The 27,379-nt window shown below is 51.3% G+C and overlaps 10 protein-coding genes across 10 annotated transcripts; 5 read left to right on the top strand and 5 right to left on the bottom strand.

Annotated features, from left to right (window-relative positions):
* Nucleotides 1-765: 765 nt before the first annotated feature.
* On the top strand, nt 766-2,618 carry LAESUDRAFT_696140 (uncharacterized protein; the record flags this gene model as incomplete). Its single annotated transcript, XM_040906258.1, has 5 exons — nt 766-881; nt 946-1,004; nt 1,062-1,515; nt 1,563-2,020; nt 2,078-2,618. The coding sequence occupies exons 1-5, from the start codon at nt 846-848 to the stop codon at nt 2,616-2,618; spliced, it is 1,548 nt and encodes a 515-aa protein (XP_040767109.1). The 5' UTR covers nt 766-845.
* A 1,914-nt stretch (nt 2,619-4,532) lies between these two features.
* On the top strand, nt 4,533-5,514 carry LAESUDRAFT_550557 (uncharacterized protein). Its single transcript, XM_040902898.1, has 7 exons — nt 4,533-4,580; nt 4,636-4,769; nt 4,831-4,891; nt 4,958-5,009; nt 5,073-5,083; nt 5,143-5,287; nt 5,348-5,514. The coding sequence occupies exons 2-7, from the start codon at nt 4,718-4,720 to the stop codon at nt 5,363-5,365; spliced, it is 339 nt and encodes a 112-aa protein (XP_040767108.1). The 5' UTR covers nt 4,533-4,580; nt 4,636-4,717; the 3' UTR covers nt 5,366-5,514.
* On the bottom strand, nt 5,511-7,259 carry LAESUDRAFT_723119 (uncharacterized protein). The gene is made up of 5 exons (XM_040908347.1): nt 7,161-7,259; nt 6,917-7,107; nt 6,638-6,860; nt 5,653-6,585; nt 5,511-5,587 (listed from the first exon to the last, which is right to left on the bottom strand). The coding sequence occupies exons 1-4, from the start codon at nt 7,231-7,233 to the stop codon at nt 5,663-5,665; spliced, it is 1,410 nt and encodes a 469-aa protein (XP_040767107.1). The 5' UTR covers nt 7,234-7,259; the 3' UTR covers nt 5,511-5,587; nt 5,653-5,662.
* Nucleotides 7,260-7,363: 104 nt separating this feature from the next.
* LAESUDRAFT_723113 (uncharacterized protein) lies at nt 7,364-9,384 on the bottom strand. The gene is made up of 10 exons (XM_040908346.1): nt 9,275-9,384; nt 9,187-9,221; nt 8,941-9,129; nt 8,627-8,778; nt 8,473-8,570; nt 8,417-8,418; nt 8,225-8,368; nt 8,033-8,115; nt 7,945-7,979; nt 7,364-7,891 (listed from the first exon to the last, which is right to left on the bottom strand). Exons 1-10 carry the CDS (start codon nt 9,337-9,339, stop codon nt 7,564-7,566), a joined length of 1,131 nt encoding a protein of 376 aa, XP_040767106.1. The 5' UTR covers nt 9,340-9,384; the 3' UTR covers nt 7,364-7,563.
* A 938-nt stretch (nt 9,385-10,322) lies between these two features.
* On the bottom strand, nt 10,323-11,717 carry LAESUDRAFT_756989 (uncharacterized protein; the record flags this gene model as incomplete). The annotated part of the gene is made up of 5 exons (XM_040912238.1): nt 10,323-10,714; nt 10,765-10,876; nt 10,918-11,012; nt 11,065-11,267; nt 11,680-11,717. 5 exons carry the CDS (start codon nt 11,715-11,717, stop codon nt 10,323-10,325), a joined length of 840 nt encoding a protein of 279 aa, XP_040767105.1.
* Nucleotides 11,718-12,279: 562 nt separating this feature from the next.
* On the top strand, nt 12,280-14,407 carry LAESUDRAFT_712445 (uncharacterized protein; the record flags this gene model as incomplete). The annotated part of the gene is made up of 14 exons (XM_040906899.1): nt 12,280-12,305; nt 12,346-12,482; nt 12,535-12,704; nt 12,732-12,797; nt 12,895-13,023; nt 13,160-13,196; nt 13,273-13,370; nt 13,477-13,523; nt 13,577-13,578; nt 13,642-13,782; nt 13,841-13,856; nt 13,919-13,985; nt 14,042-14,076; nt 14,176-14,407. The coding sequence occupies 14 exons, from the start codon at nt 12,280-12,282 to the stop codon at nt 14,405-14,407; spliced, it is 1,203 nt and encodes a 400-aa protein (XP_040767104.1).
* A 1,127-nt stretch (nt 14,408-15,534) lies between these two features.
* On the top strand, nt 15,535-16,824 carry LAESUDRAFT_723106 (uncharacterized protein). The gene is made up of 4 exons (XM_040908345.1): nt 15,535-15,694; nt 15,778-15,869; nt 15,936-16,028; nt 16,086-16,824. Exons 1-4 carry the CDS (start codon nt 15,546-15,548, stop codon nt 16,640-16,642), a joined length of 891 nt encoding a protein of 296 aa, XP_040767103.1. The 5' UTR covers nt 15,535-15,545; the 3' UTR covers nt 16,643-16,824.
* Nucleotides 16,825-18,191: 1,367 nt separating this feature from the next.
* LAESUDRAFT_647059 (uncharacterized protein) lies at nt 18,192-18,763 on the bottom strand (the record flags this gene model as incomplete). The annotated part of the gene is made up of 4 exons (XM_040904029.1): nt 18,192-18,289; nt 18,342-18,429; nt 18,484-18,594; nt 18,653-18,763. The coding sequence occupies 4 exons, from the start codon at nt 18,761-18,763 to the stop codon at nt 18,192-18,194; spliced, it is 408 nt and encodes a 135-aa protein (XP_040767102.1).
* Nucleotides 18,764-20,696: 1,933 nt separating this feature from the next.
* Nucleotides 20,697-24,507, top strand: LAESUDRAFT_675278 (uncharacterized protein). The gene is made up of 23 exons (XM_040905586.1): nt 20,697-20,898; nt 20,958-20,980; nt 21,042-21,102; nt 21,155-21,211; nt 21,272-21,435; nt 21,486-21,693; nt 21,756-21,767; nt 21,820-21,864; nt 21,918-22,000; nt 22,058-22,136; nt 22,199-22,205; nt 22,263-22,492; nt 22,551-22,653; nt 22,740-22,822; nt 22,887-22,980; nt 23,037-23,113; nt 23,166-23,246; nt 23,305-23,404; nt 23,469-23,603; nt 23,668-23,847; nt 23,902-24,024; nt 24,087-24,130; nt 24,188-24,507. Exons 3-23 carry the CDS (start codon nt 21,067-21,069, stop codon nt 24,203-24,205), a joined length of 1,959 nt encoding a protein of 652 aa, XP_040767101.1. The 5' UTR covers nt 20,697-20,898; nt 20,958-20,980; nt 21,042-21,066; the 3' UTR covers nt 24,206-24,507.
* Nucleotides 24,508-25,736: 1,229 nt separating this feature from the next.
* LAESUDRAFT_712441 (uncharacterized protein) lies at nt 25,737-27,196 on the bottom strand (the record flags this gene model as incomplete). Its single annotated transcript, XM_040906898.1, has 9 exons — nt 25,737-25,994; nt 26,050-26,393; nt 26,447-26,471; nt 26,521-26,574; nt 26,628-26,651; nt 26,705-26,891; nt 26,953-26,982; nt 27,068-27,074; nt 27,121-27,196. The coding sequence occupies 9 exons, from the start codon at nt 27,194-27,196 to the stop codon at nt 25,737-25,739; spliced, it is 1,005 nt and encodes a 334-aa protein (XP_040767100.1).
* Between the last annotated feature and the right edge of the window lie 183 nt (nt 27,197-27,379).

Here is a 27,379-nt window from a genome sequence, read left to right as displayed (position 1 = left end):
GAAAGTGCAAACAGCGTCCACCGGAGCGCATCGCAGGTTGTAGGTTCAACATGATAGCTGCTTGTGGCTGTAGGGGTCAGGCCAGGCCCATGGATTTGCCTTTCGTACCAGGAAGAGAGATGGACCTCGTGACATTTATTCACTACATACCGAGTGCATCGATGGTGACCGGACATGGTAGATTAGAGGTGCTAGCGGATATGCAGGCTGGAAATGGCGAAAGAGACAGAATGAGGAACGCATACGTTGCTGACTTTGCTTGATTGCAAGCGGCCACTTGAATAGCAATGTACTTATAATGCAAATGTCAAAGGCATATTCAGCTATATCAAGTCAAACCGAGCTCCAACGGAGAGGAGAGGAGTCGACGGGATCGAATGCGATCGCACAGTGAATGGACCATGAACTTTAGACATAACGTCGAGGCTGCACAGCTCTCTAGATCCACGGAAGTTGGATCTACAAGTATTGAGTATTGAACGTTGACTTGAATGAGATTGATATAGCATCGAAGCTTGATTTGTTGAAAGATGACAAGACGACCGAGCGAGACATCTTCAAGAGTGAGAGGTGGATGAGCCGAGAGCCCTTGAACATCATGCGGCGAACATGCTGCACAGACGAGACCATATTCACTCCGATATCTATACAAGGACCATAACAATCAGAAGGTGGCTGGAAGATGGTTGTATTACTAAGTAGTAGTCTCTAGTTCGTTCGAGAACGTTCACAATAAGTTATTTGTATACCCTTCTTCAAAAACACGGTGTCTATACCATCCCTCCACTTGCCGCCACGCCACTCATTGCCCAACGACATTCTGGTGTGCTCGCAATAGGACAGACATGCCTCTCAATTACTCAAAATGGGACGCGCTCGAGGTCAGCTTTGTTCCTCGTTAGGTTCTTGCCGATGTCGGTATGCTGACGCGTTTTGATCGAACAGCTCTCTGACGATTCCGACATCGAGGGACATCCGAATGTCGACAAGAAGTCTCTGGTACGGTGCGTCAGCACCATATGATGACCATGCAGTGTTACTAACATCCGCGTCGCCGACAGATGGAAACAGCGCGATATTCATGAGAAGCGGGAGATCCGGCGGCAGCGCATCGCGCAGCTGAGCGCAGACGTTGCCTGCAATGATGTCCTCCAGCCGCGCCTGCAGACCATCACAGACGAGGTCGCGGCGCAGGGCGCACCACGCTTCTCTGCACTCGTTGAACGCTTCAAGACGAACCCGTCGCCGGACAAGCCGCCCACGAACGCGCCCGAGCAGAAGACGTACGATGCGATGCTGCTTTCGCTCATGCTGCAAATCTGGGAGGAGGCGAAGGAGCAGGGCGTTGAGAAGGATGACCCGCGGCTCGGGGAAGTGCTCGTGCAAGGGCTCAAGAAACACATCGTGCAGATGGGTGAGCACCAAGAGAAGCTCAAGACAGAGCTTGCGACGCTGGAGGAAGAGGCGCATAAGAAGATCACGAGCGATGACTTGCATGTTGGCTGGGATTCGCATGTACGCTGTTGTGCTCTCAGTCTTTCCCCCACTCACATGTTTTGTAGTACGTTCCGCCCATGCCCGCACCGCCGCCGGTCAAGGGTGCACATATCGATTCGGAAAGAAGAAAGAAGAAAACGACTACTACCGAGTTCGAGGTGCTCAATTCCGGAGGCGTCGCGGCTGCGCAAGCAGCAGAACCATCCAGCAAACCATCCGCCGCACCAGCTGCAGTCGCCGCGTCAGAAGAGGAGACCGAGCCCGAGGACGAGCTGCCCGAGATGACACCTTCGTTAGAGGCGTTCTCCCGCCTCTCTTTACGAGGCTACGAGGAGTCGTGGGAGTTCATCAAGCAGCACAGAGACGTCGTGGTCCCCGGAGCATCGGACGCGTTGCTTGTCGCGGCGTTCACGGCGCAGAGTGAGGGCAAGCCGAAGTACGCGCAGCAGTGCGTGCATCAAAGCCTGTTACTCCAGTACTGCGAGAAGCTGGGTGGTGATGGTGTGCGGGTGTTCTTCAGAAAGTGAGTCTATCCTCTTCTTACACCTATGTATTGTGCATATTCAAAGTCTCAATCTAGGATGGTCGACCGAGACCCTCGTGCGACGGCCGTGTTCGAAAAGGACGTCGCAGATACGTACGCACACCTCGTCGAGCGTGTGCGGATCTCCAAGGCGGAGCAGGCTGCGTTCGGGCCCGGAACGGAGCAGATCCAGCTCGTACCTGAGGATCCGTCGCACACAATTTCGTTCAACGTGCCGGATGGTCCGCCGCCGGAGCACCTCACCGTTGAAGGTGAAGGTCTGGAGAACATTAACATTGAGGACGTGCGCCGCATGTTACAACTACGCTGGGACGTGTTCCAAGGCTTCCCTGTGCCACTGCAAAAGGCGCTCAAGAAGAACAGCCTCGACGAGGTGAACAAGGTGCTTGGCGGGATGAAGGTGAACGAGGCGGAGGAGGTCGTGAAGCTGTTGGACGTGGCGGGCATTTTGAACTTCTCGGAGGGCGGGGTCAGGGATGAGACGGGGAAGGCGAAGCAGATGGACGGTGAGGATGACGAAGAGGAAGAGGAGGCGGAGGCGGATGAGACATTGGCGGAGACAGCGGAGCAGGGGTGAATGGAGGGCCCTTAGTTCTCGTGTGCTTGGTAGGATCCTTCTGTTGCAGTCTTTTATTGCTGGGTACTGTTTTGCTGCAGATATCAACTCATTGCAATCAAGTTTGATATTGTGCTATCTCAAATCGGATTCATGGTAGTCCATCGTCATCACATACGAGGCGAACACCCGAAGGCATGGCCAGGACGATTGCGCCGATTTACGTATGTGCATTCCTTTTTGCTGGGCACGCGGCCCAGATGCCAGGAAGTTGGCGTTGCGCCGCGACGGCAAGCACGGTGATCAAAGACATAACCCCGGCGGCTTCTCGTCCTGTCATTCGTTATAACGTACTGGTTCGTGATTTTCATTTTCACAAGCTCCTTTATGATTTTGGTCTATGACGGCTGATAGAGGCTGTTCCATCTCCAGAATCTGAGCTTAGCTAGGCTCTGAGACCTTTTCTTGTCGTCCTTTGCTGAATCGTCATCGAGTGTACCGCTGCTAGGAATTCTCAGGAACTGCGCGTGTTCGCCTTATATTACCTAACGTTCTTCCCTGCGTGCAGTGTTATTTCGAATCCGTCTCTTCCATCCGATAGGAAGCTGTTCAAGGCGTCCATAGCACTTGACCTTCCACCGATATTGACACCTCATCCGCGCCGCAACGACCTCGAGCCGTCGCAAGGCAGCGATCGGAACGGCCGCTCCCATATCAAGCCCGCCGCAGTTCGCTCCATGCCTCGGTTTGCATGCGAGCCGAACGCGCCCCGAGGCACTGATGAGTGTTTGCGCGTTGAGACTCTCACGCATGCATACTTTAGGGAATCGCGCTGGTCAATGTGGCAGGCGGAGGGCCGTAACGCTGGTGGCTACATAGAAGTCGCCTCGCGCGCTTCGCTGCTGTGTTCGCTCCCTGGACTGTATTATGTTCGGATCATTGGAGCAAGGTATCGGGTGCAGAAGCTGGCCGTGCTTGCGATATTAATACCTGCGGGCTGTGTGAGGCAGTGCATTCCGCGTTGTGGTCGATACTCCATTGTCAGCCCTACTCATAGTGCCTCCGGCCTCCTCTTTTCCAGTCATTCTTTTGTGGTCATGGCCTTCGAATCTGCACCAACCCATGACATGACAGCCTCAACAGCGGCCAGCCCCAGCGGGTGAGCTATACTTACGAGCGGTCGCAACTGATACCGGCTTCTAAGCGCAATCATAGCAATCTACTGTTACTCGGGATCTTGTCGAATCTCGTGTGGACAGCCGTAGTCGGTTGCAGAGCCATTGTGCACTTCGATAACCTTTTTGCCAGGTGAGCAATCTCGTGGCGTTGATTGAATTCGCGTCCTCACCGCTCGCATCCTTCTAGAGATGATAAGCCCCGTCCGTTGCATTTTGCAATCGTATGTGCGCTATATGCTTTACTCATCATTTACTCATCTATATGCTTTACTCATCGTGATCATTGACCGGTTCGCCACTCAAGCCGCTGTCGCTGTTAGTCGTATGGCTGTCTGCGTTCGCATTTGAGTCCCTATTCATTATATGGACCTGCGATGCCTCACACTCGTTTTCATCATATCCTTCTGGTAAGCTTGCTTCCATCAAATGCTTATGATACGGCAAAGCCTAACAAATCACTTAGACTTCCTCTCGGAAGAGCGCTTCCTCCACAGCGCGAAATGTAAGATTTCCACTCATTTTCCCTATCTCACTTCTCTGAAATCCATTTTAGACTTTCTAGCCTGTACGTAGAGCGTCTCACATTATTTGATCCTTCGCTGAGCCATCATACGAATGTCCAGGCATAGCATCCGAGGTCTGTCCTTCCCTCCACCTAAAGCTTCCTCCCTTTCCTGACTGCGATCCTAGACCATCGTCGGGACGCTACTGCATGTCTCCCTTGAAACTTCGCTACGCATCATCATCGCGCCCTCTCAGTCGAGATTGTTCCAGCTTATGCGGTTCCACGAAGGGCTGCGTCTAGGTCAGTCACCGACTTCGCGATACGCAGAATGTGTCCGCTCACCTCCGCAATCTAGTTATCAATGTAGTAGTCGCATTGGCATTCTCCTTGTCCAGATATGTGGAGCCACAGGGCTCGTTGTGCATTCTGGCGAGCTTATGTGGCATAACGACTGTGTTGGCGATCACTTCACTACTATGGACTCCCGAGGTTCGCGTAGCTTTTGGCATGCATCGCTGGCATTTCTCACCGCGATTATTTGCTCTGACAGCCCTTCAGGCTACGTGGATCACATATTGTGGAAGGATCGCAATGTTGGAATATTTGCAATGGCAAGTCTTGCATCGCTTCAAGGCGAGATGCTCTACTGAATGCTACATAGTATTTAACCGGAACAGCTCCCTCCTGCATTTCGCAATGCTGGCTAATGCCGCATATTTTGTTCATTCGGTACGCTTGAATGCTTATAATCCAGATTTCCCAATTGTTAATTAGTATTTCTTGCTCACGCAGCCATCTGTTCTGTCAGTACCTTCGTCTTTTAAGCTCTTCCTGGTCCTATGTTGAAACACTATCCCCATAGGCAATCAATCATCCACGTTGTGTTGAACAAGGCGTACGTCTCTTGTATGACGACAGTCCTGGGCGCAGCGAGCTCGGGCGACTCCGTTGTTCAACTGTATCGGGCCAACGTAACGCCTCCGGAGAAGCTGATGCTACAACTGCAGGTGCGCGTCTGGTAACCAGACAACATGGAAACAGTTCTCGTTCACTCATCGAGTTTCTAGGCAGCAGCATTGGCGTAAACGCGACATTTGAAGCAAAATCGTCAGATTGCACGATGGAGAGGACATTCACACTCGTATGCATAATGTCGATTTACATCGCCGCGCAGATCGAGGAAGGACATTCTTGCGTAAAATCGACTATTGTACAATCTAGATATTACTTGTCCAGTACAACGGCATCCAGTACCAGCTGTAAAATTCGATCCAAACTAATCGACTACAGAGAAAACGATAATCGACCTGAGTCGTGACATGGAGTATTCAGTATTCTCCATCGCAATCGCTACGAACCACCCAACGCTCACGTAGGTTGCTCTAGTGCTCGTTCCTGTCCGCCTGCAATCCATAAACAAGGCCCAACGCAACGCGTGCCGCCGCCTTCCTGCGCTCGCCCTCATCCTCCATGCCACTAATCTCCTCCTTCATCCCCTGCAGCGCACTGAACACACGCGAGAGGTCGAACGCTGACATCTCGAAGTCATCGTCATCGTCGAGGTGCTCGAATACGTGCTCTTCCGGTTGCTCGGTGTGAGAAGAGCTAGATTGCCCCTCCGCAACAGAAATGGGTGGAGCGGAGCTAAAGATACGGCGAGAGGTCTCCAGGATCTCCGCGCGCGAAGGAAGATCGGGATCGTTCTCCTCGTTGAGGACATCCTCATCTTCTGGCATGCTTATGAACAGCTCGCCCTCGCCAGCATAGTCAGACACGGAAGCCAATGAGCGGTACGATGCACCCGTATGCATCGGCACAAGGTGATCAGCGCCTAAGCCGCCTACCGCGCGCGGCGAGGACGCAGACACGAATTCGGAGAAGTTGTCGTCGAAGCCCAAGACACGCTCCTGGGGCTCGCCCACCGGCGTCTTGATCGTTGGCGTGGGCATCATGTCCTGCCAGTCCATGTCATTCACGTCTACGGTTGTCCACGCGCGTGCCTCCTCATGCTCTTGCCGCCCGTCCTCCTCCTCGAGCCAGCGCTCGAGCTCCTCCATCTCCCGCTGCATGCGGCTCTTCCGCGCCACGCTTGAGCCACCGGCGGGTGCAGGATGGTCGTGGTCGTGGTCGTGGTCATGTTCGGAAGAGATGAGCGCACGCAGGCCATCGTCCTTCTCTTCTTCTCGTGCCCAATCGAGGAGTTCCCTGGCTCGGGACTTACGGTTGCGAGTGGACTCGGACTGGACGAGGGAGGGCCACATAATTGTGCTTAGTGCATCGACTACCCTGGGCAAGCCAGGAATACCTATGGCAAATTAGCAAGATCATGTATGAGTTCTGGTCCGAGTATAACGTACCTGCATCCTCGTCTTTAGAACGCCACCCCTCATCTTCCGTCGTTTCACGATAGTCCCGCCCACCTTCTACGTACTCGAATCCATGGGATGACAAAAACTCATCCATTCCCTCTTCCTCCTCAGCAGACACGGTGGATGCATCTCCGAACCTGACTGCGAGAGATACCTCCGGGTCTTGGTCTCTGAGGCTGCTGGCGATGTCCATAATGTGCTCTCTGTAGGGCTGGGAACGCATTCAGAACATATGTTATCGTTACCCCTTTGAGAAGCTGCCCGTACCTCTCCATGCTTCCAAACGTAGATCACCGCTGGTACTCCTGTAGCATGGATCGCTCTGAACTCATGCAATGCTCGAGTCTCAAAGTGGACGTCGGCGGTGTAGTACTTGTTCACAATCGTCCATGGGGTGATGTTGTCCGTACCTTCAGGTCGCTGATTGAGGCTAGTCGGAGAATTGAGTGCCTGCACACCTGAGAGGTCGGTCGTGCAAGGTGGTGAGACGTGGACTGATGGGAGGACGTACGTTGGACGAGTTCTTGAGCTTGCTCTGCACGCGGGGAGAGCACCAGAATCTTGCAGTCCGCTGACAGCGCCATAAGTCTTATATATGTGCTGTCTTTTGCGCCTGAAACGACAGAACGCTTGGTCTCTTGAACAAAGTAATGGAATGGATGCAGCCTATATAATCTGGACAGCTCAATCTCAGCCACTGGAAATCGGCGTCTCCCGAAATCACCAACCCCCCAGCGCACCGTCGGCTACAAGAAGCTCGTTTACTCGGAGGAAAAATTAATGGCAGAATCTGACAATGATCTGGTGTTCGTCATGCAACTCTAATCAAAATAATATGAGCCAGACTTAGCCGAAGAAGAGGAGGATAGAAAAAAGCTCCTCCTTCGGCTGAAGTACAACTTTGGCTTCGACATTCATGGTACTACGGATTCCTCTACAAATTCATGATCACTGGACAATGTACTGCCTGAGCCTCTCGATGTATCCACAGCATCCTCATCAGCTTCTCCATTCACTGGACTGTCCATTTCATTGATTCCGTCTTCGTCCACAAACCTATCGAAAGAGTCGAAGTCGAGATCCTCACCCATATTTCCGACCAAGCGAGACGCAAATTTGATACTGCCACCTTCAATGTCGCTCGATCCGAGGATATTTGCAAATAAAGGCAATCCAGCAGAGCTATCTTCAAAGGTCTGACGAATGCTCAGAAGGAGGTGAGACATGATGATAGACTCGATTCTGTACAGAACCGTCAGAGACATTAGAGCGCATGGACACCTTGATCAACCCACGGAATGATGAAGAGTGATATGTCGCTTGCGTATATCTATGTCAGCTAGACGTGAGCGACTCTGGTTTCTAACAGGTTACTGAACTAACCTCCGTATTTTCGAAACGGGCGGAGATAACAACCTCTAAAATATTCAAGACGAAGAGCGATCTGCACGGTATTGTGGTCAGTGCTGTAATCTCAATAGTTGAGGCAACTTGGCGTACAAGAAGTATATGGTTCCTGCGATGAATGACAAACGTCATAACAGTACAACTAGATCACGTCTTGTTAAGGCTTACCATCTCGAAGTAACAGCTTTGCCAATGGCCCGATTTCAATTCTGGTCCGAAGTCCTCCTCCGAAGCAGAAGAACGTCTTATACCAAGTGCTGACTAGAACAATAAGCTCAGATGCGACCGAACAGATTCGACCCGCTGAGATAACTGTGGAAGGTTTGTACATGCATGTCGCGGGAGTCGAGAAAAACGTACGTCTATAGACGATCAGTGTGAGCGAAGGCCGCAGATCAATCCTATCTGATACTCACCTTTGTTCTAGAGCAAGGGAGATAGACTCGTTGCTGTAACACTCGGGATACTTGCCCACATAAAGGACGGAGTAATGCACCGCGGCCATCTCGGTATACTGACAGTGACAAGTCAGCACCTGCCAGTCCTGTGCGGTACAGCCATTATTCTCACAATGTCCATGCATGCTGGAACAACCCCAAGCAGAGCTGTCAAGAGCGCAGGTATCCATCTCCTCTCGTTGAACGCATAGACACGCAAAGCGGATGAGACTGGGGGTATAAGCTGTTGAACGCGGCGAAGGTGGCCAAGGAGACACATACTTGCTATCACCAGTTCTAACAATGCGATGGTCATGGTTTGCAACTTGTTAGTAGCTGCACACCTAGTCAAAGGACCCTCTTGTTATTGATGATGTTTGCATTGAAGAGTAAACGACGTACTCCTGGAAAAAGTCAATCAAGACTCACACAAAGGCAGTCATGGACGGGTTTCTCCACTTACCGGAGAGGTATTCCACCAGAACGTTACTAGGATTAACGAGACACCCATGAACAGAAGCAGATAACGATTGAGAAGAAACAAAATCGAGGGGAAGGAGAATTTGTGGACTGGCTTGAACCACACGAGGATCGCTTCTTGGGGTACAGTCGCGGCGTAATCGAAGAAGATGAGAGCTGTAAGTTGATCGAATGAGTGGCATCCTGGCGCGCCGAATAGATCATGCTAAGTACCAGCTATCGCAACGGCGCAGTATGAGTAGACATAGCTGAGCGATAGATCAAGTCATTGCAAAACCCGGTGCGATCAGAAGACCCTCACCTCAGTCGAAGCACTGCGAACTCCTCCTCTATGATCGCAGTCTCGTTCAACATATTATCAGCCATTACTCGAAGCTTTTTTAAGGTGAGCCTGATGGGCCAGGAAACTTGAGAATACATTCACCTGTTCGACACTGCTCTTATACGCCAGAGTGTCTCGCAGCTACATCCCTTCACACGCCATGATTTTGCCACTCAGCCGGCTTCCATTGCAGAGATCATGATCATGAAACGCGACCGCATCACAGTAGATCACAGTATGGTTCTGTAATTGATGTCGAAGCTGGAGCTGAATACTAATGTCAGCCTCAATAGTCTTGGCACATCCGAGCCGTATGGCGATACACGGCCTCGTTTCATAATACAAAAGCGAATGGGAGGAAGCTTCTTAGCTTCTCGACTACGATTCCCACGAACACCGCCATGCCTTCCGGGTGGGAACGGTGGCCTGGTCTGGGCTACCGTCTACGCGTCGGTGAAGAAGAGCAAATCCGGCAAGGACGCAAAGCCATGGAGTGAAGGTCACTCGACAACAAGGAAGACTCGGCAAAGGCTATGAATATGTTGCACGGCAGAGAACTGCACCATCCCGTTGGATGATCAAGCGGCTGTGCAATCCCGTCAATCAGGAACGAGTTCCTGGATGACGTGAGGAAGAAGGTGGCATTCTTCCATGACTAGCACTACCTCCGACACGCATCGCATTGTTACTTTTGATGTCCGACTGACCTTGTGCTGTACCTGGTATAGCGCGGAGCCGCTGCCCTTTGCTCGATGTTTACAAATTTGTCAGGCTTCGTCCTGGCAGCTCATCAGCATTGCGGTTATCACACTATCTAATTTGACGTACATGCTGCGGATTGTTCCATGAGGATGTTGATATTGGCGGAAGATCCGTGCATTTACCATTCAGGTGACCTTTATATTCGTAGACGACGGCCGTTAAACGGGTTTGCAGTTGAACTATCGATATGAGATGATGCGCAAACCAGAATACGACATGTAACTAGAGGTGTCGGCAGAGTCCATACTGGTACTGGGCTCGGGTTTTACTCTCGCCAACACATCCCCCGGGTTTGGGGACGTGCCTGAACGAAATAGAAGTCCACCGGGATGCTCGAGTTCATCGCAATCTGCTGGGGTGCCCCCTGCGGCTGCGCGATGAACCGATGCGCTTCGTCCATCGAAAAGTGGCGCACGTCGACCTTGCGCCTGCGCGCGTATTTGCGGAATAGCTCGACCATAGCGTGCTGAGAGAGCATCTCGGACGGGAAGTTTAGGTAGGCATTGGCGGAGATGGCGGGCTTGATGGGCGTCACGACGACGTAGCACGCGACATCGCGCGTGCAGGACCAATCGGCGCGAGCATTACGGTTTCCGACGACTGGGACTTCATAAAACTCGCAGTCAGAAGTCCAAGGAACCAGAAAAGCTCGATCGGCTTCACAGAGAACGTCAGTACACTGTATGGCCGCTGGTGGTACAGCAGACGAATCTGATCATAGAGATCACCAGCACCAATGAATGTATACTCCAAATTGCCCGCTTCTACTGCAGGGTGGAGCTTCAGGTGCTCTGCAAAGCGCTCTTTCTCATCCCAAAGCTGCACAGAGATTGATTATAGCGAATAAACCGGTGTCGCACTTCGAGACTTATGGGGATGATGCGCGCTCCGGGGTCTCCTGGTGCCCTATGCGCTTGATGAAAGCCGTATTCGGATGGGTAGACACGTCGAACGTCTGCGCCATAGTCATGCAGAGGATGAATATATCTAAAACTATGCTGACTGACCAGCCTCGGTTGCGGCATTCAGTATCCAATACTGCGCTAATATTCCAGGCCCGCTTGCCACGCTGACTATTGCATCCACTCCTCGAAGGTGTTGGGCCAGAGCGGTCCCCTCTTTGGAGTATTCAAGCTCAATGATGAGCACTTGGGGATAGTTCGCAAGATTCTGCTTCAGAGGCTTCCCAGGACACAAGAAGACGGTGACCCTAGGGTGGCAACGACAGTAAAGTGCTTAACGTCGAGCCGGGAGAGACAAGACCTCCGTGAACTAGTGAGGACGCCACATCGGTTTCCGTAGGCACAGACCCGCAGTCTACTCCGATGCATCTAGCCACGATGCTTCGGTCATACAGAAAGTGTAAACCGTAAAGACGTCCGTGAGGATGAAGCGCATGACTGCAGGAAAATTGCCAGAATGACAGATGGAGCAATGTCAACGCATTCGCAAGCAATGTGCATCAACTTGTTCGAGGGAAAATTCAAAGCCCTTTCGAACCCGTGTCGCCCCGTTATGGAAATGCAGAGACACGCCGAATAATGCCGGTGACGTGCCGCTGGCTTCTCCCGGATCCCATCAGGTGGGCCTGCAACGCCTAAGTCCAATGGATGAACGCGTACAATTGAGTCTGCGCGATCTGAGTCTCAGTAGTAGACATTTATATGAGATTCGAAATAGAAGTACAAGTAGGTTGCATGAGAAAGGAGGGCTTGTTCAGTGGGTATATGCTATGTACAATGTACAACATCTCAGCCACCGACGTGTCATCCGGGATCCAATCGACGCGTTTCGGAGATGAAAACGCGTAGTAACTCCGAAATTGCTAGGGTGGGAATATTAGGAAACATACTGTCAATCGCTCCTCCTCGGGCTTCGATGGTCCTCTTCTGCAAGAGACTGCAAGCGTAACGTCTCGCGAGTCGCTATAGCACATGGCCACAATATGTATAAAGACGTTCCAATCTATTGTCGCAGGTTGAAGTAGGAAGTGAACCGTGAACGAAATAGCAAGCTATCACGGGCCGCCAAGGGGATATTCTGTAAGTTCGTTCACTTTAACTATCGGCACAGGTATGAAAGCCATGTGTCTCCTTCAGGCTACACTCTCATCTTTCTGTGACACAATGTGATGCTCTCTCTGATTACGGAGCAGTTGACCTCGCATTGGCACCAGAGACAGCTTGTCAATCTCAATCACTACCACACGTATACCACATGGCATGATCGTCGCAATTGCTATTGCGTGGTGCGGACGTAACGTTCACGCTTGACATGTAATCAAACAGCGGATGGGCAGACGACTCCGAAGTAGGGATGTGCATGGGTCCACAATCGATCCGAGACTGTTTAATTATCCGATTGCTGGAAAAGATAGCCAGCAAAAGCTATCCAAATTCTGATGGCCCTTCGATAATTGCGTGCTGTTAGCTGGGAACGGGAGTCCATGTCTTACTTCAATTGAAGCAGCCGAACAGTCTGGCAGTACAGCCCTGTCACAGGCTCACATAAAGAGCTCGGTCTCAGTCTGGCGTTGGTTACTCCTCCCATATCCCTCGACCGTGTCACAGCAAGTCTATACTTTTTCAATGTCGTTGGAATCTGGACAAACAATTCTAAGCCAGGAAATCAGCCTCATGAAACATTCGTGAGTTTCGTTCCACGGTCGTCGCAGGACATCGTGCTGAAGCCATATGTTCCGATAGCAATGCCTATAACTATTGCTACACCTCCATCATGTGTCCGTCCTTTCAAAAGAGATCGATCAACAAAATCGGCACCTCATTGCTGAACTTTCAGGCTTCATATTGTTTGAATATTTCATAACTCTGTCGCAGGAAGCCGAGTTCATCTGGGGAAAAAAATTCTCCCTCGTTACTCTGGCCTTCCTCTTGAACCGATACTTGTTGCTGATCTTGAGCATCACGGGTGCGCTTAACATCTTCTGGATCACTGCTCATCCAACAGTTAGTCATCGTATCATGCGACATCTTATTGTGTGTTGACGTATCCATGCCAGATGTGTGCCCCTGCTATTCATCCCAATCCCTTCCTGGCCTCATTAATGCTATTTGTAGCTGCGAATTCACTGACATTTTCAAGGTTGCCGTGGCTCTGGCGCTGGAATCGACAATTGCAGGTCAGCGGGGCACCCCGTCACTCATCATCCAAATGGTAAAAGTGCTGACGGTGTACGCGGACATGTGTCTGCTCAGGCTTCTCTGCTTTTCGTGCCTACGCCGTCACCGATTACAAGTGGACGACTGCTACTTTGACGTTTTTTCTGGGTATGGCTCCTGTCATTACGAACATTGTAAGTGTGCCGCTATTGCCTCGCAGAGCAATCTTTGAGCTTACAAGAGTGGTAGTATAATTGGACGAGAAACTCATATGCATATGTACGGTATGTTGGCCCACAGCCAGTGTGCAACTGGCATTCGTACGTGTCACCGGCCACAGGAAAAAAGTATGTCGTTACCAGCTGAGTCATTGCATTGGTGTCACCTAAAAAGCATCTAGAGGTTAGTGAAATACAGTGTCACTTCGCCTGTTGTAGTGCTCATGAGTGATCATGATGTTGGCAGTGGTCATCGTGTCACGCGTCTTTCCTGTTCTATCTTATTGGATTGTCTTCATTGTTATATGGCGTCACACATATGGTATCGTCCTGAAAGCAAGGGAGGCTCAGACGACTTCCTCGCTGGGGGGCTTCCTCATACGAGACGGTCAGCGTAATCGTACTAGTCTTTGACAGATGTGCTGATGGCTTGTATTTGTGTGCAGGTACAGTCTGCTTTCTGTGAGCGATTCACATACATTCTGGAATCAATGTGGAGCAGCCTGATGTGGCATGCCGAGTAGGTCACTGCTGGCTATGAACGTTCTCGAAATTATCGTCGACCTTCTTGTCATCACCGAGGACTCAGAGGTTTGTCCCACTTCGTACTACCTGGACTACGTCGATATTCAATGACTAATGTGTAGAATGGGGCCAATTATGTCTCTGGTTTCCTTGTACCGTGAGCGAGCGATCGGCGGTTACATCGTGGGACAGCGCGAACTCATGAACTCCTGACAGCCTCGCATCCATCCTCATCAAGCGCTTCATCTTATATCAGACAGATTTCGACCAAGGCGCCAGAAACTCCCGCGGCTTCCATCGAGCCCCTCGGATTTGATTTAATTGGATCACCGCGGGTGAACGGATTCTCATTATCTCCGAGTCTAACCTCCACCAGGGATCAGACATGGAAGAAGAAATGGAAGGCCTTGGGAATAGAAAAAGCTCCCACAAAAGGACGACCCAGAAGTCATGGAGGCTTCGAGATAATGGAGGTCCAGTGCGAATAATTGTGATCACCTCTTACGATAGAGTTTCTGTCGAGTAGAGAATTCAAATGTGCCCGTGAGAGAGCCACGGACTGTTAAATGTAGCGGCGCGGACACCAGCATCGTCGCAATTGACTTGTCGGTCTGCAGAGGGGATCACGTCGCACGTGATCCTGACGCGTCGGTGGCCCGGCGCGTCTGTGGCTGTCGTTGCCATGGTGTGGGAGGCTCCATGAGCTCCATCGGCCGACTTTTACGTCGCACGAAGTAAGATCGCTATTTGCATATCGAGCGCTCAAGTGAACGTCGATGCCTAGCTCTGCATCTAAGATCTAAGCCTTCAAAAGTCTGTCCCGTTAAAAAGAAAGACCGGAGTCCATATTACTCATGATGACCACTGCGGTTGTATGGACGGCATGCTGCGAGGCTCACGGCAGACGAGAAAGCTATGCTAGGTGCGCACATATGCCGGTGAACGTTGTTCTTCTCAACCTTACGCCCGTATGTGCTACAATTGATCTAAGCCGTGTAGTTAGATCACTACGCTCAGACACAACTCCGTGAACACATACGAGCTAACACACAGGCCTCCTCGAGCTTGCTTGCTCGACCAGGGGGTGTCAGGGCGTCCCGGAGCAAGCATTACGATCACCGACAGCACTCACTCCTGCCTTGATAATTCCCCGGTTTAGCCATAAGGAGTCAAGTGAAACGCGGCCATGGAGATCCGAAGGCTGGTGGCTATCTGTTGATGACTCTGCAACGTGGCTGATCTTCGCTGCGCCCAACCCCCTCTTAAATACAAATAGAACAGGCCAATTACCCCGCAGCGTATAACCTGACCACAAACCTGCCTCAATCAGCTGTACTAAGCGCACAGCTAGTAGGACTGCGCGAGAGGAGCTACGGTGCGCCACTCTCGACGGCGGCGGAACACCGCTTGCCGTGGCGCCCTTCTCGCGCGGCTGCGACTCCTTTAATCGGCCGCACGTGGCTCTTGACGGCGAGATTTCCTTCGCGGGTAAAGCACGAACGCTTGGCTAATGGGTGAAGAGGGCTCGCAGGCCGGCACTGCCTGCGCGAGGCTCTTTCTTTCTCCTCCCAGTGCAAGCTCAGTCGTCTCAGTTCGTTGAGCTTGTACCCTGCAACGCCATCCGTCATGACCTACCTAATGATTTATGTCCTGTCTTGCTTGCTTATCCACGCATCTGCTATACCACTCAAGCCGCGCGACGTCGCAGACCCGCCAATAACTAGCCCGGACGCCAACACAGTGTGGACGGCCGGGGAGAATGTAACAGTAACATGGTGTGTCGCTAGGCTGCACGCAACTCACCACCGAAACTCACCACCAAGACTCACTCGCCGTACTCGCCGTATGTAACGTCCAGGAATACCTCATCGATACCCTCGTCCGTCACGAACAGCCAAGGCAAGGTCGTCCTGGGCTACTTGACATCGGACAGCGAGAACCTGAACATTAGTGAGCCTCAAAGATAACTGTGCTGCGCAGCGGTGCATGTGGCTGATCTTTCACTCACCGGTGTAGACAGCCCGCTGGCGTCGGAATTCCCTATCACCGCAGGCCAGGTCTCGTTCGTAGTCCCCTCAGTCCCAACGGGGAACAACTACATCGTTGCCCGTGAGTGTGGTCAGTGATGCTGCGACGGGTTACGCATCTCAGCGGGACGAAACGCAGTGTTCGGAGACTCGGGCAACATCAGCCCAGAGTTCACCATCATCGGCACATCTTCTTCTTCATCGCCATCTGCCGCATCCTCTGCTGCGTCCTCCTCCGGCCTCCTTGCGCTCCCGTCAAACTCCAGCTCCGTCTCAACTCCGACCGACACCGAGTCCGATTCGGTCACTGTGGTGGTTACGACAGAGATCGTGACGTCTGTGGCAGTAGTGACCGTACCCGGCTCAACTCACTACATTTCCTCGACTGGGGCCGGGGACCCGCCGTCGTCATCTGCGCCCGCGCAACCCACATCAACGTCGGAGCCTGTCCAGTCGACCGCTACGGTGATTAGCGCCAGCGATGCCACGTCGACAGCCGACCCTCCTAGCTCGACAGATACGCCGCAAACCGGATCGGGATCGAATTCCGATCCAGCGTCCTCGTCGACCGTGACCACTACCACTGCCGCCGCAACCTCGAGTACGAGCACTAGTGATGCGTGGTCCTGGAGAGAATCGGCAGGAAAACAACCGGTGTCAGCTGCGCTCGTCGTGGCGGCCATCTTTATGCTCTAGATTGAGGCGGAATCATTATTAAAGAGCTCGAGGGGTAGGACTGCATTGAAGTCGAGGTTGAGTGAGTGAGGGGGGATGACGCCACGAGACGCCAGCGGTGGGAGTGGCGGCCCGGCGGCTGCGCACGTTTTCTCTTCTTGGACTCGGGTCTTCCGCTGGCGATACCCATCGCGATCTGCCGCTTGCTCGAACGCACTACGAGTTGTAATGACACACTACTATCACAGTCTGCATAGATTTATTTTTCCACGGGAAACCTGATGCAAAAATGGTGAAAATATCTTATGTCTGGATATGGAAATAGTTTGGAAATTGGGCGGAGACAATTAAATTATGTTACGATTGTTTTACTGAAACATATCAGCAATAGTGAAACTATTTCCCAAAGGAAGATATTTCAGTCCAAAAATATGTGATACTGATATGTTTCGGTGAAGCAATTGTAACATAATTCAATTGTCTCCACCCGATTTCCAAACTATTTCCATATCCAGACTTAAGATATTTTCACCATTTTTCCATCAGGTTTCCCGTGGAAAAATAAATCTGTGCAGGCTGTGTATACGCCACATTTGACCCATTAAATAGCTACAATTGTTCACGTTCTTGTCATGTACTACTACTATCATTAGATACCTCCACTTTCTCGAACTTTTCGACTACGTCGGCCCTCTCTTGCCCAGGTACCGGAGCAGGCATCTGGCTTAGAGAACGAGCTGCATATTGCATATTGCGGACTCTCGACGACGTCCGGAGGGCAGTTTAAACTGAGGTACCTTGAAAGTCGGTTTGCGCACCGAAATAAGGGGCTTTTGCCGGATTCGGCCGGGGCGCGTGCCTGGAGACGCGTTTGTGGCGGTGGCGTATGCTGTTCAAACTGCATAGTGGCGTTGGGTTCGACGCGTTTCGCGTCGCACGAGTTGAGTAATGCGGCTCGTGGTACAATTTACTAGCCAGACGCGTAGTCATGTGCGTAGGCATTGAGAGATGCGTCGACGACAATGCGGAGGAGCCGAGACATGTGCATGAACATTTGAACGGACCTCGGAGGCCACGGCACACCTCTTAGCCCTCAGCGCTTCAGCAGCCGAGCTGCGTTTCAGGGTACGCTGCATCAGCTGCATCACAACTCTAAGATTTCGAGTATTCACACGTATTTGGTAATGCCTATATTTATTCTATTCTATCTGCTTCCTCTACAACTATATGCGCGCTCTGAAAGACGGCAGGTGATTATAGTAATGTGGAGGCTCGAGACCAAGCGGTGAGGAGCCGGAAGGAATGAAAGTGGTGCGGAAGAAGGGCATGGTACACGAGGATATGCTACAAGGTGGACCAGGGCTACAGGATGTTTATTCTTCTACACCGCGCGGTCGTCGAACAGACTTTTCAATACGTACGGCAACGCCACGGTCACGGTCAACGCGAGCCGATAGCGTTGCATAGCATAGTAACACAGCACTGGGAACGGAGACAAGAAAGAATGGATGGATACCAAAGGAGAGGCTCGCTAGGAGCGGGGAGGGGCTCATGCACCGAGCATTTAGGATCACGGGCTCCAGCCTTCGCTCATGAACTCCCAGGTGACGGTGAGCACACCGACCGAGAGGTCCTCGTTGAACGACTGGAACAGGCTGGGGCTCATATCTGCGGAGGAACAGTCAAACCTCGAGGGTTCACAATGCGGAAAGATACTCACCGATCGCGTCCGCATCGCATCCCATGCACTCATCGCGCACACGTGCGTACTGCGTGATTCCGGTCGAGTCGTCTTTGATCTCGACGTACTGCAAAGGAACGTCAGAAAAGCAAACATGAAAATGTATCAAGAGCGGACGTACTCGGTTGCAGTACTCGCCACCGTTGTAGATGTCGTGCGAGATGGCGATGATGGAATCCGTGTCCACGTCCGTGTAACCGCATGCACCAAGGCCAACCTCGAAGTAGGTTCCCTGCGAGATGGGTATATCAGTATACATCGCCACGAAGACACCGATGACTTCGACTTACGCGGCCGGTATATGACTGGCGACGCTCAAGAGTCTCGCTGGCAACGGGGCTAGCAGAGACGGCGGCGACGAAGGCGCAGACGACGGCACTGAGTGTAGCAAAACGGACCATTTTGAAGGACAGAGAGATGCAGAGCACTGAAGAGGTAAGGACGGAATTCGCAAGAATGCGAGCGAGAGACTGTACGATGTGAGACGAGGCGGACTCGTTGGGTTTTCTCGACGGTGAACAGCGGCCTTTTATACATAGATCCTACACAAGGCTTCGGCGTCCTCAATTCCATATCCGGAGGTCGAGACTCGCGAGAGTCTTTGTGTTTCGCATCGACCACAACCCTCAAAAGAAGGAAAAACGATTGTCGAAACAAAGGCGACAAATTCCTCGTCCAAGACAGCTGAGGTACCCTGCGTGCCTGCGGGGAATGAGCGCTGTAGCTGCCACACGGTCCTCAAAAAACCGCACCTGAAAGAAAATGGGGGTTGCTCACCATTTCTTGATCCTGGAACGAGGGCGATCGACCGGCCAGCGTCGATCGGCTTACCGGTTCGCGACCCATCCATGATTACGTAACAAAGCGCCCGCCAATGTGAGACGAGGTCCAACAACTTTGTGGAACAATCTCTGGTCAATGCGAAGGTGCATTGAACGAATAGGAATGTGGGACATTGCCGCATATAGTCAACGCAATGTTATTCATGCTGAATAGAGATCGGGTGTCGTACCGCCACGGTGAATGCATGGCCCCTCTGGCCCCCACACACACACCGGGCCCGTTGGGTACATATGCTCGACCCCAATTCTGAACGCCCAATGATTCGGAATTGACCACAGGGCCCTGCATGTGCATGCCTTGTAGGGATCTGAAAATTGCAAGAGGGCAAGCCAATGCAGGGCTCGTTAGATGGGGAAGAAGAATCTAGAGAGGGAAACGCACGTTGGCGATTGCTCTGGACCGTCCATTCCAGAAGGCACCACTGTTAATACGTCCACCCACACGGAGATTTTACGCAGAGGAGCAGCAAGAGAACTGTCAACACAGCTTCAAGGCGCTCTATTGCAAGCCCCTGCTGCCTACTCGCTTGGGTTCGCAGAGGCCCTTGATGTCACTTGCCCGTAAATTGAGGCACATGCGTTTTCAGTACGCGAGACTGCTCGAGCGAAAGCCTGGCCACCAAGATCCAGAAGACGAAGGCATAGCCATGCCGAAATGATGAAGGAGAGACCGGCTGATAAGTGAACAACGCACGTTATCGTAAGCCTCATCGGCGGCAAAGTATGCAACCCGGTAGACATTGTGGAAGAATGATAATTATATGAGCCTGCATACATCGTTCGCCCCGTCGAGACGCCGCCCTTCGGCTGCCGATGGAAGAGTCCGACCTAATGTATTTCCTCCGCCGCGACGATGATGATAACTTCCATCGGTGAGGCTGTATGAATAGCACGGGATTAAGCCTCACCAACCACGAATGTCGTAACGAGAATTGTTTGGGCTTGAAAAAACTGCAAATATATGATCGCCTCCTCGTCAGGAAGAAGGATCAGGCAATAAGAACTGCTGACGACACGAGAGACGGTGAATAGTATGTCGTCATTAATGATGGCAGCCTGCCAGAGAGAATGGGAGAGAAGCTTGCAATGGAGTATGCGCACGGGTAGGAGCTTGGTCTTCGAATGGTATTCATCGCCTTGAGAACACAATCTTAACTTCTTTGTGCTCAGTCAGATCACATAATTCGAATGATGATGCGAATCAAGGAAAAGACAGCATCGCATGACAGCAGAAACATGAAATTGAACGTTAAAAAAACTTAATGGATGAACAAATCCGAAGAGCCCCAAAGCTTATAGAGAAGCGAGATCTCTGTTCTTCCTCAAATTCGCACCGATGTTCTCGAGTGACCCTCCGAAACGGAGTAAGACCGCCGTGACCTCGATTAAGCGTACGAGGCATTATCGAGATGACATCGAGAGCGTTTCATGGGTGAACGCGTGCTGCAAAAAGGGCAAGGACGGACTTCGACGCAATCTTCGACGCCCATAAAGCGCGTCCACGTGACGCGTATCGCAGCCGACTGCGAGGTGGCACAGCACACGCGGCAGTGTACCGTGCAGCCACCGCCGAAGGTCTTGGTTGACAACGCAAGAGGAGATCTAGACAGTTGTCAAGCGGTCCGAGGCACAGGTGCTCGTAACAATCGCTCCTGATACCCAAGTCTGCGTTCGATCGGCTTTGCACACAAAATGTAAGCATGTCTGATAATGCATTGTCCAAGTTGTAACGGTTTAATGATAGCAAGAGCAGCGAGACCTTTCAGGAAATACAAGGTATGTAGATCACCCAGCGCTTACATGGAGACCTCCTCCTCAACATCTGCTGCCGTGGCAGCTGCGCCTAGAAACGGAAGCACGACATGGAAGGTGGCCAGACCTATGGCAAAGAGCTTGCCGTGAAGTGGCCCAATCCCCGTATCCATATGAGGTACTGACTGTCTGAGGTAGGACCAAGTGGACCGGCTTGTCAGTCTCTCCGACGCTCAGTTGGAACTTCTCGCCGATGTAAGTCCTCTGGACAGCGTGGATTGCCCGGACTATGCCTCATGGACGCTCATGATATAGGTGCGAGAATTATACAAAGAACGCGTAGTTCTGGAGCGTGAATATGCAGGAAAGCTACAGGCGCTCGCAAAGAAAGCTGCCGATAAGAAGAGCAAGAAGGAAGCCATTCTGGTCGTCGGTAACGAGCCCACAAAATCTTGGGGTGAGGACACCCTTCAGCTGAGGTGCACTTCTTGTTTTCTCTGCTAGGTAAGGTCTGATAAATCCCTCTCAGCACCCTGAACAATGCATATGGGCAGATTATCTCTGCCATGCTAGAGTCTGCGCAGGCGCACGTCAGCCTATCAGACCAACTAACCTCGCAGGTGATTGACGCATTGAAGGGTTCCGAACGTAGGCATGAAGAAGCAAAGAAGAAGCAGGAGCAACATTTTGCGAAATTATTAGCTGAACGAGACCGCGTGTACTCTGAACGCGTCAAGGTCTTGCTTTTCCTTCTACATGCACTTGATGAGTCGCTTATTATCTCATACCGCATGAGTAGAGCAAGCAGAAGGCGAGTGTCGCTGCCAATGACATGTCAGCGGCTAGTTGACTCTTTTTAACAGTACGATGATGAATGCAACGAAGTAGAGACCTATCGTCAGAAGCAGGTTTGTGGAATGGCATGGTTACAGACCACTGCATCACATTGATACACCTACAGGAACGCGCCAACGACGATCGGCACGCGGACCGGGCAGCTAAGCAATACGAGCAACAACAAGTGGACATGCTGAATGGCAAGAAGTGCGCTCCAAGAAATTGTGATAAACTTCGTTGCTGATATAACTGCACTCATCCCAGCGTCTACTTGGTATCCATTGCGGCTGCTAATGCCGCGAAGGCCAAATTCTACAATGAGGACTTGCCTGCACTGGAGAATGTACGCATGGTCAATTGTGTTGAAATTATTTTTTCCTGCTGAACCTGTATATACGATTTTAGCAATTCCGTATGTATGCGTCATCCAGCCCTGGCTACATGCCGAACTAATATAAACCACAAATAGAGCTGCTCCATACACAACTGCTGACAAGATTCGCTACCATCAACTTACAAGCCCAAGCTCTGCAGAAGTCCCACCTCGAGACGCTCAAAGACCAATTATCTACAACGGAGGAGAAGCTGAAGGCGATGAAACCTCAGGCAGATCAGAACCTTTTCATCGAGCACAACCTCAGAACATTCATGGTGCCCACTGACTGGAGCTTCGAGCCGTGTTCGACGCATTACGATACGGTATGTTCATTACATTTGAAGTAGGTTTGTAGACTAAGGTTGATCTATGCTGATACAGGGTGACATGAGTGTTGAACCTGCACCCAAGGTCTATCTTCAAAACAGACTTACCAAAAGCAGAGCTAAACTTAGTGAATTGAGGCCCGTCATCGATGGAAAACGTATGTTATCGCTCTTTGTGGATATTTCTGCGCTAAGTGATCAACCAACGTTTTCAATGATTCCCTCGCCCACCTGTGAAAAAAAGGCAGGGATGTCGAGCAGTTTTCCAAGTTGATGGATGCATATACCAAGAACAGCAGCCTCGGCAATGCAGATGAAGCATCTGACGTAAGTCCGCTACACTTCATCGGAAAGATAGTTTCCTCACGGCGTGCTTTTCCCCCCTCTCTAGAGTTATCTAGAAGCACAACACCAGCTGACATTCTTCACATGTTCCGAATGTGTCCTGTCTGCCGAGGTCGAGACCATTTCGACCGCTCTGGGCGGTATGTATTCCTGGTCAATATTCTACGGCCGTTCACTAACAACGTGCGTGGTTCAGGTGACGAAGGTGAGCAACGGCCGCACACGTTCAAGAGCTCGACCTTCTCCATCCCGACCACGTGTGCCTATTGCAAGGTTCGCGTTCACTTGTCATGCCCTGCCATACAACGGTGCTGAGTTCGTTCAGTCCAATATTTGGGGCCTCAGTAAGCAAGGAAAGACGTGCAAGGCGTGTGGAATCTCGGTTCACAGCAAATGTGAACTGAAGGTACATCTAACCAGAGGCTGTTTCATAGTCGTCTGTCCATGCTCACACGTCCCATCAGGTTCCTGCTGAATGCTCGGGTTCTCGAGGTAGCAGTCGCACCAACTTCGCCGCTGGCACCGGCTCAACCATGTCTCGGTCTTCGACTATCTCGTCACAAGGTCTGCCAAGCCGAAAACCGGTCAATGCGGCCCCTTGCAATTGCTCACGTTGCTTTCTTCACAGCTTCGACGCCGTCTCTGCGGACACCAACGCCGTCGTCTTTCATCTCCCAGGTGTCTGCCACGGAAGAAGCCGGCCCTCGTGCCCGAGTTCTATTTAACTTCTCCCCTACGTCGCCGTTTGAGCTGGGAGTATCCGGTGAGCTTCTAGCTCAGTCCCACGTACTATGGAATATCTAAATTTTGGTTTGATCTATTCGCAGTGGGAGCGACTGTCCAGGTGCTGGAAGAGGACGATGGCTCAGGATGGGTGAAGGTTGCGGACGGCTCTGGAGGCAAGGGCCTCGTGCCTGCTACATACGTGGAGATGATAGGTGCTTCTGTACCGATACCAGTACCGCCGTCATCAACAAGACCAAGCCTTCAGAACTCAGGGCAGTATGGTACGTCCTCCATCGTATCCCATGGTGGTCCAATTACGACCGTGTGCACCTTAGTAAAAGGCATGTATCCGTACCAATCCCAAGGTCCGGATGAGTTGAGCGTTCAGGAAGGTGGGCTGATCGAGCTGACGAGTGGTCCCACTGGAGGAACAAGATACGCGGATGGCTGGTGGGAAGGTCTGTCGCATCGATCATCCTCAAGCGCTGGATACGGTGTCCTGACACACTCCGATTCACAGGAGTCGATGCAACCGGTAGGAAGGGTATCTTCCCAAGTAACTACGTAAGTTACCCGCGCCAGGCTTGCTCACACAGACGTTGACGTTGTTCGTGAAACTAGGTTGAACTCGTGCAATGAGTTTTAGACCGCGAATACAGGCTGTATCTCATCAATGTTGCATATTATACCACGGACCAGCGTTTGAAAAGCTCGTATGCTGCTGTGATTATTCTCTGTCATCTGTAAAGCCACCCACGTGCGATACGAGTTCGGTGGGAAGGTACCATCCCGCGATCACATCTTCTAGCTGCTTGGGACATGGCGACTGAGCAAGCTTTCCGTGGCCTATCAGAGGGCGTTACGATCTGCGATAGCGACAATTGTAGTCTTGTGGTAGAAATCCCTTCACGCTATGAAAGTTCACCATGTGCATCTCCCACTGCAGTGAGAAAGCTAGGTCGTTGGGATGAGCTGATTGACATCGTGATGGAGAATTTGCCTATGATCGGTGAGTAAAGACGGCAAACTCATCGCGTTGAAGGACGTCGATGGCTCAAGCTTTCTTGTCCTAGTTCATAGTCCTCCGATTGCTGACCTCTCATTACCTGCTGTCGGCGGAAATGGATGCCCACACCAACTGCACATGTACTGCATCGTGTCTGTCTTAACGGGATGAGATAAGTGACTAAGTCCCATTCTCTGATTACAGTATTTCCATTCTGTGGAGACGACACGCGTTGAGCGGTGATTAATCATACGTCGATTTCCGCATAGAGGGAGCTTATTTGGGATTCGACGAGTGTGAGAGGTATGTGTCAATTAGCCTGTCCATTCATGAAGCGGCGTTTTCGGAAGCCAGCTGACGTATCAGCAAGGTGTTCCAGCGACGATATAAGGAGCACCCAAGAGTCGCAGCTGTACCACTGACCACCGCCGCCTCTTACATTGTACACTCAACCTGCCCACCCGGCCTTTGTCCTTCGGTGATCGCCATCTCGTAGGATGGCCAGAGGGCCATGATCGCCTAACCGATGTCCAGCAACTTCGCTACATATGTTGCCCTTCCATAGTGCAACACATTCGCGTGATTGGTGTGTAGTGCTTTTACTGCAGTATTGACTTCTCGGCCGTGCGGGGATATGCATTCCACGTCATCAAGGAATTGTCGTTGTCAGTTGTGTCTCGCATTACCGCGGTCTAACTAGCCCGGTGCGATTTCGCTCGAAATGGGGTCCGTGCTATTGCGATGGATGACTGCGACGGCCATGCCTTGATGAGGCGGAAACACTTACCAACTTTGTTTGCTGTGTTTCCTTGCACGATCATAGACGACCTCTATGTTCCACTGCGTGTATCAAGAATTCAGGGACCTGTACAAATTCACGGTCTCAGCCTGAAAGAAAAGGTGGATAGGCTTGAATGCCGTCACATACAATCCCGTATATGATGTTACCGAGTCTGTTCTATCCAGTGTTGGCTGATCTCACGTTCAGGTAATGAATCGGGATGGTTGCCAAGAGCGCATTGGATGTGCGATACGACCGAGGGCAAACGTTGCCGAAGGCGCACTGCAGATCTTCGTCCGATTATAAACCAATTATAGTTTCTGCATATGCATTGATCGAAATATATCGTATGGTTCACATAACTTCTTTTTGATCGCTAGACATCAAACATCCTCTCTCTGCCTGGGTATTCTGATTCGCTCCGTGATAACACGGTCATCTCCTGCAGCCTTGAGCTCCTCTAGTGCAATAGCACAGAGAGAGTCGGAGGTAACATCGCGGATTTGTATGACAGAATTTGTAAATGAACTACGATCCTGCTCAGCTCCACTTGCACGAAACGTGGACAAGCGAGCTTGAGCCGATGCCTCGCTAGCGATGCCCAACCGAACACGGATGACGACCATGAGCGGTGTCATTACCTGTCAGGCTCTTCAAGTGAGTGATAAATTGTAAACCTCTCGTATTGGGACGTACTGCAAGTTGAGCTGTGATGTCGAACCAAGGCAGCACCACCGGCGCGCTTGACACATAAAGGGCGAGCATGATGACAATGGCTATTGCATATAATGCGTGCGACTCGACGACAGCGATGATGGACATCATGAACGGATTTGCACCAATCATCCCGGCAGTAATTGATGAGGTCAACGGAACAACTTTCCTGCCCATCCACCATAGGCGCACTGCAATCATGCTCGTTGCGCTGAGGTTGAATATAAGGCCCATACTGTAAGCGGTCAACGCTGTGCCTTTCAGACTCGATGAGTATATATCCGGGTCCGGTTTGGATGATAGACCGACAGCCGCGAAGGCAGCGCCTGAATATGACTGTGTCGATGTGCCATAGTTGGTAGCAACGATCAATGCGTACCATTGTGTACAACCTCGATCAATATCTGCACATGCATAAGCTACAGCGAATCAGACAGTCATGGTGCGACATACAGGGATCACGCAGATCTTCCAGCTATGCTCCCAAACGATGTATAATCGCCATGTCTAGCAGATGCATGTCAGCGCAAGTTCTCTAGAGGCGTGAAAAGAAGACATACAAGGACTACATTCTGCAGCATGGCCTGCACAGATATGGGTCAGAGTCATAGCCCAGAGTGAGTCGATGTAGGCTCACAGCAGTGGAGAAAATTACAGTCTTGGTGACCGCCAGGGACTTCGCTGTATCTTCGAAGTATAGGGTAGCATATAGGCGAGTTGCATTATCCGGTACGTATATGAACGCATCAAGAAGTTGTTGCAAAGAGGCGGCGATATGGACAGTTGATAGTGAGAACAGTACAACGGCAACAATGCGAACCAGCCTACATTAACCAAAAATTCACGCTTCAACGCAAGTCAACGCGAGACAGTAAGGCAACTCACAATGCTCTGTGCCTCGCATTTCTTCCCGACCTGAGTAACCACATTCCAGCAATGAAGATTATAAGGCTAGCCAAGCGTTAACCCTCGGATTTCCGGGTACTTGAAAGCCGCTTACTTGATTGCTGTGTGGATGTAAGTAAATCGTTGATAATATGCAGATCTACTGACCCCATAGTACAGTCGTAATCCATATACCAATGAGATACAGCTTGGCGAAATCCGGGTATGATTCTGAATCCACCATGTTGTCAAAGACACCACCACAGCGGCTTCGGGGGTGAGTACTTATAATACAGCTCGTGTGAAAGATTCAGCTGCGGATCATAGAAAGATAGAAGATGTTCCATCAACTTCGTTGGTCGTGGTGATATCACCCCATGTTCTTGACGGGATCAACAACGTGAAACCCGTCGGAAGAACGTCAAAG

The sequence above is a fragment of the Laetiporus sulphureus genome (genome assembly GCF_001632365.1).
Source record: "Laetiporus sulphureus 93-53 unplaced genomic scaffold LAESUscaffold_8, whole genome shotgun sequence".
Lineage (NCBI taxonomy): Eukaryota > Fungi > Basidiomycota > Agaricomycetes > Polyporales > Laetiporaceae > Laetiporus > Laetiporus sulphureus.
Note: the sequence above shows the minus strand (reverse complement) of the source record. Positions and strands in the feature narration are given on the sequence as shown.

Bases quoted from the DNA above. Each gene is read 5' to 3' on its own strand.
- LAESUDRAFT_550557 (XM_040902898.1), top strand. From the start codon at position 4,718: ATGTGGCATAACGACTGTGTTGGCGATCACTTCACTACTATGGACTCC. The intron at 4,770-4,830 runs GTTCGCGTAGCT...TTGCTCTGACAG, and splicing joins CACTACTATGGACTCCCGAG to CCCTTCAGGCTACGTGGATC. The intron at 4,892-4,957 runs GCAAGTCTTGCA...TAACCGGAACAG, and splicing joins ATGTTGGAATATTTGCAATG to CTCCCTCCTGCATTTCGCAA.
- LAESUDRAFT_723119 (XM_040908347.1), bottom strand. From the start codon at position 7,233: ATGGCGCTGTCAGCGGACTGCAAGATTCTGGTGCTCTCCCCGCGTGCA. The intron at 7,108-7,160 runs GTACGTCCTCCC...CCGACCTCTCAG, and splicing joins AGCTCAAGAACTCGTCCAAC to GTGTGCAGGCACTCAATTCT. The intron at 6,861-6,916 runs GTACGGGCAGCT...ATGCGTTCCCAG, and splicing joins ACGTTTGGAAGCATGGAGAG to CCCTACAGAGAGCACATTAT.
- LAESUDRAFT_723113 (XM_040908346.1), bottom strand. From the start codon at position 9,339: ATGGCTGATAATATGTTGAACGAGACTGCGATCATAGAGGAGGAGTTC. The intron at 8,571-8,626 runs GTGAGAATAATG...TGTCACTGTCAG, and splicing joins TTCCAGCATGCATGGACATT to TATACCGAGATGGCCGCGGT. The intron at 7,980-8,032 runs GTTAGTTCAGTA...TAGCTGACATAG, and splicing joins CCCGTTTCGAAAATACGGAG to ATATACGCAAGCGACATATC.
- LAESUDRAFT_723106 (XM_040908345.1), top strand. From the start codon at position 15,546: ATGACCTACCTAATGATTTATGTCCTGTCTTGCTTGCTTATCCACGCA. The intron at 15,695-15,777 runs GTGTGTCGCTAG...TGTAACGTCCAG, and splicing joins GAGAATGTAACAGTAACATG to GAATACCTCATCGATACCCT. The intron at 16,029-16,085 runs GTGAGTGTGGTC...GACGAAACGCAG, and splicing joins GAACAACTACATCGTTGCCC to TGTTCGGAGACTCGGGCAAC.
- LAESUDRAFT_675278 (XM_040905586.1), top strand. From the start codon at position 21,067: ATGGAAGGTGGCCAGACCTATGGCAAAGAGCTTGCC. The intron at 21,865-21,917 runs GTTTGTGGAATG...ATACACCTACAG, and splicing joins AGACCTATCGTCAGAAGCAG to GAACGCGCCAACGACGATCG. The intron at 22,823-22,886 runs GTAAGTCCGCTA...CCCCCTCTCTAG, and splicing joins ATGCAGATGAAGCATCTGAC to AGTTATCTAGAAGCACAACA.